This window comes from Musca domestica, unplaced genomic scaffold (genome assembly GCF_030504385.1).
Source record: "Musca domestica strain aabys unplaced genomic scaffold, Musca_domestica.polishedcontigs.V.1.1 26, whole genome shotgun sequence".
In the NCBI taxonomy this organism is placed as follows: Eukaryota; Metazoa; Arthropoda; class Insecta; order Diptera; family Muscidae; genus Musca; species Musca domestica.
Genome location: NW_026712283.1, coordinates 1415879 through 1428670, shown reverse-complemented (window position 1 = coordinate 1428670; position 12792 = coordinate 1415879). Strand labels below are relative to the sequence as shown.

At 34.5% G+C, this 12792-nt stretch overlaps 1 protein-coding gene across 2 annotated transcripts in view; it reads left to right on the top strand.

Annotated features, from left to right (window-relative positions):
• Positions 1–12201, top strand: part of LOC105261657 (uncharacterized) — a 220834-nt gene extending 208633 nt beyond the window's left edge. The window contains exons 3-6 of one of the 2 annotated variants that reach the window (XM_059123906.1): positions 2607–2742; positions 7072–7337; positions 11026–11161; positions 11225–12201. In XM_059123906.1, coding sequence (XP_058979889.1) covers positions 2607–2742; positions 7072–7337; positions 11026–11161; positions 11225–12024 — 1338 coding nt within the window. In that variant the 3' untranslated portion in view covers positions 12025–12201. Of the gene's footprint in view, positions 1–2606; positions 2743–7071; positions 7338–11025 lie in introns of both variants that reach the window. The other variant, XM_059123905.1, reaches the window with a different exon arrangement.
• The last annotated feature ends 591 nt before the right edge of the window (positions 12202–12792 follow it).

The following is a 12792-nucleotide window of genomic DNA, read 5'->3' as shown; positions in this document are numbered from 1 at the left end:
ATGTACTGCCCATGTGCTTTAGAAAACCGATCGCATTTTTTGTCCGATTGAGATACACTTTTTCAGGAATCATTTGTTTGTCCCAAGGATGAACCCTTTTGAAATTGGTTATAATTCGTCCACATTTAGATTTAGCTCATATACAGGGTGAGATGAAAAAAACTTCAACCAAATTCAGGCTGCTGTCATTTCTAAGTCAGTCGTCCGACAGCTCTTAAAAGTATGCCAGTGATAGCTCACTATATTGTTTACAAGCATACAAAAGCATTTTGGTGAGAATTTTCCAGAAAAAAAGTTATTCGTGATGGAGTTCAATCGTGACAGTGTGATTTCTTTATAATTGGCTGGAAAACCACAAGTGGCTATCGTTAGAGCACTCCCGCATTTAAATGTGAATAAATCTTTTGTGTCTCGTCCATCCCTCGTTACCGTGATACTGGTAGCGTAGCCCGACGTCAGAGAAGTGGACGGAATAAAACAGCACCATCAGCAGAAATGGTTCGTAAAGTAAAGAAGCGACTTGATCGAAACCCGCGTAGCAGTGGCCAAAAATTGGCTCGTGATGGCTGAACATATCGCAATATTCCATTCGGCAAATATTGAAAAATGCGCTCGGGATAAAGCCATTGAAATTACAAAAAAGTGCAAGAACTTACACCGCAACAGAAAGAAAATAGACTAAAAAGGGCTAAAGAGTTGCTTTGCTTGGTCGCAACTTGTGAACTGCCGAATTTGGCTTTCTCCTATGAGAAAACATTCGTTGTCCAGCAGTTTGTAAACAAACAAAATGATCGTGTTTACTTGCAAAAGAGGTCAGCTGAAAATGTGCACCTTCGGTTGACCACAACTCAACTCAAGCGCCGGCCATTGTGATGATGTGAGCCGCCATAACAGACGATGGTCGCTCTCCGCTCGTATTAATCGACCGTGGCATCAGAATAAATGCTGAATATTATCGCGAAAATATTCTGGAGGGTGTATTAAACAGGACTGAGCACTATCACACTCAGCACGCGCCACCCAAGAATGATTACAAAATGAGGTTACTCGCTTCATTTTCAGCGCATAATAGCCACCAAAATCTCCGGATACCAATCCGTTGGACTATTGTGTCTGGAGTATTTTGGAAAGCAAGGTTGGCACTAAAAAATACCAAAGTGTCGATCACCTCAAGCAAGCGCTTCGCCGGGAATGGGCCAAAATGCCGCAGAACAACTTTCGGGCAGCGTGTGACGATTTCATTGACTGTTTGAAGGCCATAATTCGTGTCAAAGGTGGCCAATTCGAACAAATCTAAACTTGTTCTAAAATTTTATGCTATTTCCGAAATTTTTTGCCTTCACTTATTAAAATTAAAAAAAGTAAAAATTATGGCGTTTGACTTTTTTGCAGTTTATTTCTCACCCTGTGTATAATATATTTAAAACAAATCCACAATTTTAACTTTCTTCGTCCTTAAAAGAAATTTGTAAATGATCCCCTCCTTAAAGTTTTAGAAAAATATTTTTAAAGATCTATGGTTTCAGATCTATTGATTATAGGAAAGAATTTTTTAAAAATTTTATGATTGTAGATATTCTAATTATTGGATAAATGATTCAAAACTTCTCCGAATTAAAATTCTGTGGTCTCACACGAAATGTTGGAACGAGGTGAGCATTTCGCTGAAAAAGTAGCGGGCACTATTCTAATATAATTCAACCTGAAATCATAACATATTCTCTATAACAATGTATTTGGGTTACAAATGACTCCGCCAAACTCGCTGGATATACCTCGCATATTATTATTATTAGATTCCAAATTATAACTGCTCTAAACCATAATATGCATTCACTAAGGTCTACTTTACATAAATTCGCAGCATAATAAACGTTTATTTCTTGCTGGTAGCTCTACTAAATATGCATAGTGGTGTAGGGCATCATTTAGTCGGGCTCGCCCGACTTTTCCTTCACAGTTTTGAAATTATTTGTGTTTTTTACAGTTTTCGCAAGATGCTTTTGTTTTAAGAATAAAATTCAAAATATTTAATATCACTATATATGTATCAAATGTTCAAAACACTATTATTCAGATACGGAACCAATAACACGAAATTAGCTTAAGATGACTTAAAGAGTTTTTCCAGAAAATGACAGACCTTGTCGAGTTGCTGCAAACCTAATGACATATCGTTTGGTGCATGATATAAAAATGGGGATATAAAAATGATGAAATTTTGTCAGAATCCTCACTCATCTTTAAAATTCATTTCCATACTTTTTTTGAATCCATACAAAGCTAAATTATGTGGAAATATCAATAAAATTCTCAATTAAAAAAAAATAATAATAAAATAAATAAATTCCTATTTTTGAGTTGTTTTGCTCTAGAGGAAAAACCAATAATTTTTATCAAGGACCACAAGAGCCCTTATCTGTCACTTCACTTTTTTTGAAATTCATCAGCAAAAATATTTAATATATTCCCACACACACCGACACAAAAAGTTTGTTGTTTACAGCAAAAATGTAAAAACAATTAAATAAATATCTGTCATTAAACCATGCTTTATAAAGTCACCACAAAAAAAATTAATAACTTTTTATATTTTGCAATTTTAGGTTCACAATTCAAGTGATGCTGTTGTGACATTACGTGAAGTTAACCTACAATCAGCTGGGCGATTTCGTTGTGAAGTATCGGGCGAGGCACCCTCATTTCAGACAGTAACGGAACATGGTGATATGGTTGTTGTATGTAAGTATTTAATCGAGTGAACAACAAAAAAATCGCAATACAATAGAAGAAATAAATATGTAGAAAATAATAACAAAAAATTGCTACAAAAATATTTCGTTGAATAACAACGAGAGAGAGTGAAAAACAATTGCAATAATAATTTTATACCGAGCGGACATACAAAAACACAAAACAAAACTCTTAAAAACAATACAAACATTCCATCCACAATGTGTGGTGGAGATTTTTTGCAAAACAAAAAAAAAAGTACCTAAACTATGTTGTTCGGCGATGTTTTTAATAATTGTTAAATACAGCTCGTGTATTACATAAAACATGTAGAGAAAAAACAACAGCAACAACAACAACGGGTACAATGTTATTTTGCGAATCTATAGAGCAAGTTGTTTTACCATCAATTAAAAATACATCGGGTAAAAAAACCCCTACTGTCGTGTTTTGCTTTTGTTTAATTGTTGGGAGCTGATTTGCTTTGCTAACTAACTGAACACAGAAAAACAATTACAAAGGCTTAAAGGCCGCGCAGGGATTTAATTTCAAAGTAATACATTGAGTTTTTCCGATACTACCAGTCAGCCAGCCAGGCAGCCAATCAGTCAGCCATGTATGTAGGTTGATAGGAGCTTCAAACATGATTTTCATATGAAGTAACAGCATTCGATGAAAGTGCTCTGTGTTACCTTTTACAAAAAAAAACCCAATTGATGAAATCTCAAATTGAATGTGACACAACAGATGCTGACATTCGTACCTTACCTTTGGAAAACTAAAATGTGTATTGGAATGTTTTTTTTTTTTAAGAGGAAGGACATTTCAATTTTGTAATAGCTTCAATAAAACTAGGTCGAATTATTCAAAAGCTGATTTCGGAATGTAGAAAATATGCTTGGGAAAGGTGAAAATAGCTACACTAAGTAAAACATATAGAGAAAACGAATCTCTATATATTTTGTCATTTTATAAAAAGGATCTGAAAGGAGGCTGCAACTTCTACATATATTCCGATTTTTTCTGTGCATGTATGGTAATTATTGTAGATATATTTTAAGGTCTCTTATATATCTAAAAAAATTACCATACATGCACAGAAAAAAATCTGAATATATGTAGAAGTTGCAGCCTCCTTCAGATCCTTTTTATCAAATTACAAAAAAAAATATATATATTTAATAAAAGACAAAAATAATAAAAGTTATTAAGAAACAATAAGACCGGAAAATTGCAAGAGGTACTGTTATATGGTGGCACGAAGACGTGAACCAGCACAGACAATTTTCTGTCTTAGGCTGTAGTAAGCATTACGAACTTCAAATACCATATTTGAAACAATTCCGGTGAATAATGCCGCTAAAATCATCAAAATACCGAATATCGGGAGATACCGTTATAGGCGGGCTATACGAAGACATGAACCTGCATCGACAAATTTTTATCGTAGGCCGTACTATCCGTTACGAACTTCAAATATTAAATTTGAAACATTTTCGATGAATAATGTCGCTTAAATCACTAAAATACCGCTTAAATAAAAAAAAGGTACCAATAGAGGGGTAAAAGAGGTATATTATATTACCAAAACGTGGACCAACATAACCTATTTTCAATACCAGAAGTCCTGCAGATATAATTCATATTTGAGTACAATTTTATCAACCTACTTCATATTGTTCGGAAGCCATAGTCATTTCCACAGACGGACAGGTATATGGACATCCCTAAGTTGACATAGAATTTTATGCTGAACAAGAATATATATACTCTATGGGGTCTAACATATATATTTCGATGTGTTACTATGGTGGAGGGTATACAAACATGGAAAAATCCCGTTAAAATTTAATAAATTCCGAATAGCAGGTGTTACTGTTATATGAAGCTATACTTGCGTATATAGCCACATACGTTGTTGCCTATTCAGAGCTCCAAACACCAAGTTTGAGATAACGGAGCTAAAAACATCAAAATGACGAATATGGGGATGAAGTGAAGGCTATAGACAGGGATCAGTTCATGAACTTTGCTGCTATTGGAAGAAGTATCCAAATGCAAATAAATTTCAAATCCCCAATTTGACATAATTCCGGTGAGAAGTATAGACAATATCACGAAAATACCGAATACCATCATACGGGACCTTTAGAAGATGCGGGCATGTACGGTGAGATACTGCAACAAAGTCAAACGCCATAATTTTTACATTTTTTTAAATGTTATTGAATTAAAGCAAAAAATGTCGGAAAAATCATCTAATTTTAGAATAAGTTTAGATTTTTTCGAATTGGTCACATTTGGCACGATTTATGGCCTTCAAACGGCCAATGAAACCGTCACACGCTGCCCCAATATTGCCCTGCGGTATTTTGGCCCACTCCCGAAGCGCTTGCTTGAGGTGATCGACACTTGCTTTCCACAATGCTCCAGACACAATAGTCCAACGGATTGGTATCCCCAGATTTTGGTGGTCATTGTGCGCTGGAAATGAAGCGAGGAACCTTATTTTGTAACCATAGGCTGTTATGCCGACCCACACCATTACCATGGCCGGCGCTTGAGTTCCGGTGGCCAACTGAAGGTGCACATTTTCAGCTGACCTCTTTGGCAAGTAAACGTGATCATTTTGTTTGTTTACAAACTGCTGGACAACGAATATTTTCTCATTGGAGAAAGCCAAATTCGGCAGTTCACGACTTTCGGCCAAACGAAGCAACTCTTTAGCTCTTTTGAGTCTATTTTCTTTCTGTTGTGGTGTATGTTCTTGCCCTTTTTGGAATTTCAACGGCTTTACCCCGAGCTTATTTTTCAATATTTGCCGAATGAAATATTGCGGTAAGTTCAGCTCACGAGCCATTTATCGACACTGCGACGCGGGTTTCAATCAAGTCGCTTCTTTACTTTTCGAACCATTTCTGCTGATGTTGCTGTTGTCTTCCGTTCACTTTCTTGACTTCGGGCTACGCTACCAGTATCAAGGTAACGCGCGGTGCTACGAGACACAAAAGATTTATTCACATTTAAATACTGGAGTGCTCTAACGATAGCCACTTGTGGTTCTATATCTAAATATAAAGAAATCACACTATCACGCTTGAATTCCATCACGAATAACTTTTTTTCTGGAAAATTCTCGCCAAAATTCTTTTGTACGCTTGTAAACAATATAATGATCTGTCACTGGAATAATTTTAACAGCTGTCGGACGAGTGACTTTGAAATAACAGCAGTCTGAACTTAATTGCAGTTTTTTATCTCACCCTGTACATTGTCGAAAGTTCGACTTCGATATCATGAACCATAATTTTTCTAAAGAGACATCGGATTAAAAACCTTTATTTTGATTCGGTAAATTTTGGCTGGAGCTGCCTTAGACCCTGTGTCTTTCTGGAACAAATCATTTTCGATACAATTTTGAGGGTCCTTATCTATTTGGGTGTTGTTCCGCATTTAAGTTCCTCAAGTGAAGTAAATATAAACATTGGAAGACATGTAGGTCAATTGTTTGCTATATATATTATACATGTCAACCTAAATAAATCATGCAATTAAAACTGCTTCCTATGAAAAATACGCTTATGTACATATATTCCCCTTTAATTTATCAATCGATAAATTCCGAACTTCTATTTTACACTTCTTTTTTTTTGTTTAAAAATCTGCCAAATTCCCTTTATGTATATGCAAGGCCCTAGAAATAACCCCAAAACCCAAATCCAACAATAACACAAAGATGCAAGCTAAACTTTTAAATCTTTTGTGGAAATGACCTTAGCTTCATACCGCTCCAAACTCTGACAGAGGTTTTTTGCTGCCGCTATGGCCTTTCAACTGGTAAAACAAAGTAAAAAGCGATCATTGTGAAAAAAAAAGCGAAGAGACAACAAAAAACGGGAAACTTTTTTTTCATGAGTTGACGTTGTCAAATATTGAATTTCTACTGGAGTTTTTTTTATTGGTTCTCTGCAAAACAAAAAATTGAAAAAACAAAAGAATCAACAAAAGTTGTTCACAAAAAACTATGGCCCAGAATATGAGACAAATGTCCTCTTCTACACATGTCAAGTTGATAAAATGTCACACGTATAGAGGATATGCAGTCATGGTCACAGGGACATCGGAGATGCACACACATACGCTGTGACACAAAAAAGAGCGAGTGAAATTTGTCCTTTTATTAGGAAAAGTCTTAAATTCGGTAACCCAGACTACACAGAGATAAAAGAGTTTTATTTGGGAATTAAAAAGTTGATTTTATTTCAATAGTTTTTTATCTCTCCTTTACTTCTTGTTCCTTTAATAATGTGAATTTTTCCTTTTTCTCTCCTTTTCTAGCCTTACCTGACCAAGGTGCCCCTAAAATCACAGGTGGCCGTCCTCGTTATCAAATCGGTGATACTGTACGCATAAACTGCACTGCCGGTCGTTCAAAACCTGCCGTCCAGCTGGCATGGTTCATTAATGGCGAACCAGCCGAACCTTATCAGTTGAGAAAATATGATCCAGTTTTATGGGGTCGTGATGGATTGGAAACATCTATTTTGGGTCTCCAATTCCGTGTCGATCAACATCATTTCCGTAATGGCGATATGAAATTGAAGGTGAGTATATTCTATATATTGCATTTATGGATTAAAAAACGTAACTACAATGGACAGAATTGGCCGTTAACTTCACCATCACATAGTGCAAAATATCGACAGGGGTTAGAACCTTTTATTTATTTATTTATTTATTTTTTTTTTTTTTTTTTTTTTGGTTTTTGTACCTTTACTAAACACTAATATTGGGAAAATCCCATATATAGAAAAATGTGGAAAGGGCCACTCTTGGTGTGTTGCTTTTAAATTAAACAAGAAAAATGTCAAAGTCGGGCGGGATCGAAAATTTGATACCCCGTACAAATCTGACTATGTTCAAAGAAATAAAAACCAATTTTGACAAAAAAGTGACAGAGACATTTCCAAGGGTTATATGAGGTATGAGGAATAAAATATACGGAACAAAAATGAGATTCAATGAATATCACCTAATGAAAAATTACTGCGTCTCGTTTTCCTTTGCCTGTAACAAACAAATGCACAGTTGAGGGGTTTGAACAATTGTACTGTACGAAAAAGTGCCAAATATTTAAATATTTGGACCAAAAGCGGTATGAAAAGTACTAAAGTGTTCTAAAAATTGAAGTGCACAATAGTACTTAAATGTTCTCAATAATAATAGTGGCAGAGAAAGTAAGCCTCAAATTTGGTATAGTATACGGGGTCAATATAAGACTGAATTTTTTGAAAGCCTTATAAAATACTAATAGTATTTTGGTATTGGGCGATTGTGAAAGATCATAATTTTTAGTCTGTCTGTAATAAAGATAATGGTATCCGAAAAAAATGAAAATAAGTACTAGAAAGAATGAAAGTATATTACAAATGATATAATGACGGGCCTTTTGAAAATTCTTTAAAAAAATGCCACAGGTATTGCAAAAGGGGTAGGGACTAGAGCTTTACATTTTTTCACCTTTCATTTCAATTTTTTCACCTTTTCATTTTTTATAGAATTTTGAGGGACCCTTCGCAAGCCTTTAACGTGGATTTTTATATAGAATTTTGAAATACTCATAGGAAGCCCTTAACGTGGAGTTTTATATACAATTTTGAAGGATTCATAGGAAGCCCTTAATGTGGATTTTTAATAGAACTTTGGAGCACTCATAGCAAGCCCTTAAAGTTGATTTTTATAAAGATTGTTGAAGATGGGAAATACTCATAGGAAGCCCTTAACGTTGATTTTATATAAAATGTTGAAGGACTCATAGGAAGCCCTTAACGTGGATTTTGGTATAGAATTTCGAAGCACTCATGGGAAGCCCTTAACGTGGATTTTGGTATAGAATTTCGAAGCACTCATAAGAAGCCTTTAACGTGGATTTTTATATAGAATTCTGAAGGACTCATAGAAAGCCCTTAACGTGGATTTTTATATAGAATTTCGGAGGACTCAAAGGAAGGAACGTTTAGTTGATTTTTATATAGAATTATGAAGGGCTCATAGGAAGCCCTCAACGTGGATTTTAAAATAAAATTTTAAATAGAATTTTAAATAGAATTTTAAATAGAATTTTAAATATAATTTTAAATAGAATTTTGAAGGGCTCGTAGCAAGCCTTAAACTTGGATTTTTAAATAGAATTTTGAAGGGCTCATAGGAAGGATTTTAAATAGAATTTGAGGGACTCATTGCAAGCCTTAAATATGGATTTTTAAATAGAAATTTGAAGGGCTCATAGGAAGCTCTTAACGTGGGTTTTCAAATATAATTTTGAGGGACTCATTGCAAGCCTTAAATATGGATTTTTAAATAGAATTTTGAAGGGCTCATAGGAAGCCCTTAACGTGGATTTTCAAATAGAATTTTAAATAGAATTTTGAAGGGCTCATAGCAAGCCTTAAATATGGATTTTTAATAGAATTTTGAAGGGCTCATAGGAAGCCCTTAATGTGGATTTTCAAATAGATTTTTAAATAGAATTTTGAAGGGCTCGTAGCAAGCCTTAAACATGGATTTTTAAATAGAATTTTGAAGGGCTCATAGGAAGCCCTTAACGTGGATTTTCAAATAGAAATTTAAATAGAATTTTGAAGGGCTCATAGCAAGCCTTAAATATGGATTTTTAAATAGAATTTTAAAAAGAATTTTGAATAGAATTTTAATAGAAATTTGGGAGGTAAGACTTAATCGTGGATTTTTAAAGAATTTTGAATCCCTAAACGTGATTTTTTTAAAGAATTTTTTTTTTAAAGAATTTCGAAGGACCCATAGCTAGCCTTAAACGTGTTTTTTTATACAGAATTTTGAAGGACCGAGACAATCCTCAAACGTGGATTCTTAAATAGAACTTTAAAGAACCGATAGCAAGCTTTAAAACGTGGATTCTTAAAAAAGGACCTATAGGTGGATGTTTATACCCTACGCCACATTGTGGTGTAGGGCATTATGTCTTTGTGTATTTGTGTGTGATATGCGGAAGGAAACGAAATTGACCCATAGTTCCTTTTGATGATCTTCATAGAATTACATCCGGAGTCGATATATGCTGATTTATGTCCATGTATTTTTGTAAGGAAAGCATAGGTCGCATTAATTGTCCGATTAAAATAAAAGGTTCACAAATTTCTCACAAAACATTTCTTTTTCTTTTTGCCAAAGACGAAACCTATTGAAATTGGTGAGAATCGGTCAAAATTAGATATGATTCCCATACACATCTTAACCCGATTTCAATTTAATTCTGAGCCGTTGTGTACAATTCGTCCAAAAAGAATATATTTACAAAATGCAAGGGATTCAAATTCGGTGAAAATCGGTTCAGATATGGTTAAAGCTATATATACAGGGTGAGAAAAAAACTTTAACAAAGTCAAACTCAATATTTTTTTTTTTTTTTAATTTTATTCAATGAAAGCAAAAAATGTCGGAAATAGCATACAATTTTAAAATAAGTTTAGATTTGTTCGATTTTGTCATTTTTGGCACGAATTATGGCCTTCAAAGGGCCAATGGAACCGTCACACGCTGCCCGAATGTTGTTCTGCGGTATTTTGGCCCATTCCCATGATTGACACTTTGGTATTCGGATTTGGATTCAGCGTCCATATATATCAAGATTCATATTTTTTTCAGATTTTCAGATTTTTTCATTTGCTGCGATATATATTTTTATACATAATATTTCTGGAAGTTATATCATGTACTCTATAGTTTTGTTATCTTCTACAAGAGCCTCTTCAAATCAAGTGGACATTGGTGTAGGGTATCTTATAGTCGGCACACCCGAATTTTGACCAACAATATTAAGACCTGTTTATTACTAAACACATGCGAACGCACAAATCAGCAAACAAACTATTTTTTTTTACTCGATTTTACTTGTGAGCAATTTCTTACTCTTTGTCCAGCACTCTTGTTTATCAAACAAGAAACGAAGAAGGTCTGCAAACACAAACCAAAAGAGAGGAGTAAACTTTACATAAAACTTGTACTCTTCAAGCACTCCCGCTTGCGAGCAAGTTCCCAGTAACAACGACCAAATCCGTGAACGGTTTGAAAGTGACGTTTTCAGAAAATTTCGATTTTTTTGAATCGATATTTTTCGATTTTTTAATATTTAATATTTACATCAAGAACTTTTTTTAATCAGATTTCATTACAATTTTATTGATCCCATTTTCTCTCCCGCAAACAACCCAACTAATTTTCTCACTTTTCATTCTCTCTCTCTTCTCATTTCAGTGCGTTGCATCACTTTCCACCTTCTACTGGCGCAGCAATGAAGAATCTGTTGAAGGCGATCGCCCTCAAAAAGCGCCCGTACTCGAATCCCGCGAAACTGTGTACGCCAGCAATTCAAGAGCTGATCCCGTACAAGGTATGTCATTGCGGGAAAGTTTTGTTACCAAAATTTTATCGTTTTTCATTCAACCAAATGCAGCCACTAATAAAACGGATTCCACAATGACAACAATAAAGCCCTCCACATTAATATTGCTGATAGCGATGGCTTTACTGACATCAAGTGGCTGTTTCGAACAGCTACATTTCAATGGTGGGCGAGGGGGTGGTGGTGGTACAAAAAAACACAGTCACAAAACCAGCCAGTCTGGCGAAGAAAATTCCGAAAAGGAAATAACTAACAAATCAAGTTATGACATAGACGCTGATGATGACGATAACAAAGACGAAGAAGATACAGTGAATAATGATGGCAAGGAGTACAGGCATCATGACTGCAATGTGAAGGATGCTGGTGATATCGGCTCGAAAAGTTGTGGCCACAACCTGGCTAGCAAAGTCCTGCAGAGACAAGTTGTTAGAGCTCTATCAAAAGAAATGCATTTTAATAAGGAAATGTCATGTCTGCCAATAATGTTGACAAACACAACAGTCCCCAATGCCATCACCACCACAACCTCCACCACTACCACTACAAACGCAACAATATCGGGCACAATTTCAGTGTACCATCAGCACGCATTTAATGTGACAACATCCGTTTCCCTTGAACAAATATTTAAGTCCTGTAACTCCTACAATGCGAAAACATCTAGACCGTCATTATTAACGTTGCCGTCATCATTGTTATCGTCATCGTTGTCGTCATGCTCATCTTTGCCATTGTCCTCGCCCTCATGCTTGTCATCTTCGTCATGCTACTTGCTGGGCGGCGAATCAGCCTTCACAGCTCAGCAAGACCAACAGCAGCAGGGCCAATGCTTGGTAGCATCAAGGTAGCTATTTAATTGAATTAAATATAACATCATCAGCAGAAAGAGCAGCAAAAGCAGCAGCCAGAGCATGAATAGCAGAATTTTTGTTCGATAACTTTTATCTATCTTACAAAAAAAAAAAAAAAAAAAAAAAAACGAAAAAATAACATCAAATTTTCTGCGTACCGAAAAAAAACGTGAACTAACATTCAAACAACAAGAACAAAAAGTATAGAATTTAGTTTTTAGTTCCTTATCAGTTTTTTGTGTAATTATTATTATTTAGAGTAAAAAGCCAAGCAAAATCAGAAAAAAAGAAAAAATCAAAAAAAAAAATTATACCAAAAAATATTTTGAAATTTATTTTTTATTAATTCGTAATGAAATGATAACAAATGTAAATAGTATTTGTTAAATTTTAAGAGAGTTTTAATAACGAAAAATTAAAAAAAAAAAAACAAACCAAACATCCTTTCCAAAGGATATGCCACCAACCTCTCCCTCAAAACAAAGCAAAACAAAGCAAAACAAACAGCCATACATACCTATACATATAAAATTACACACATAGAGATACGACAAAATGGTAAAACAATTTAATTATATATAAATCTAAAAAACAATCCAAATCTAAAATTTAATATTATTTTTAAAATAACAACAACAAACCAACATATTGTAATTTAATATGTATTTTTATGTGTATTTGTGTAATTCCATTCTCAAATGGAGATATTATAAAGATATGAATTTTTCTTTATCTCTATAACTCTATACGGTTAGCAGTTAAGCG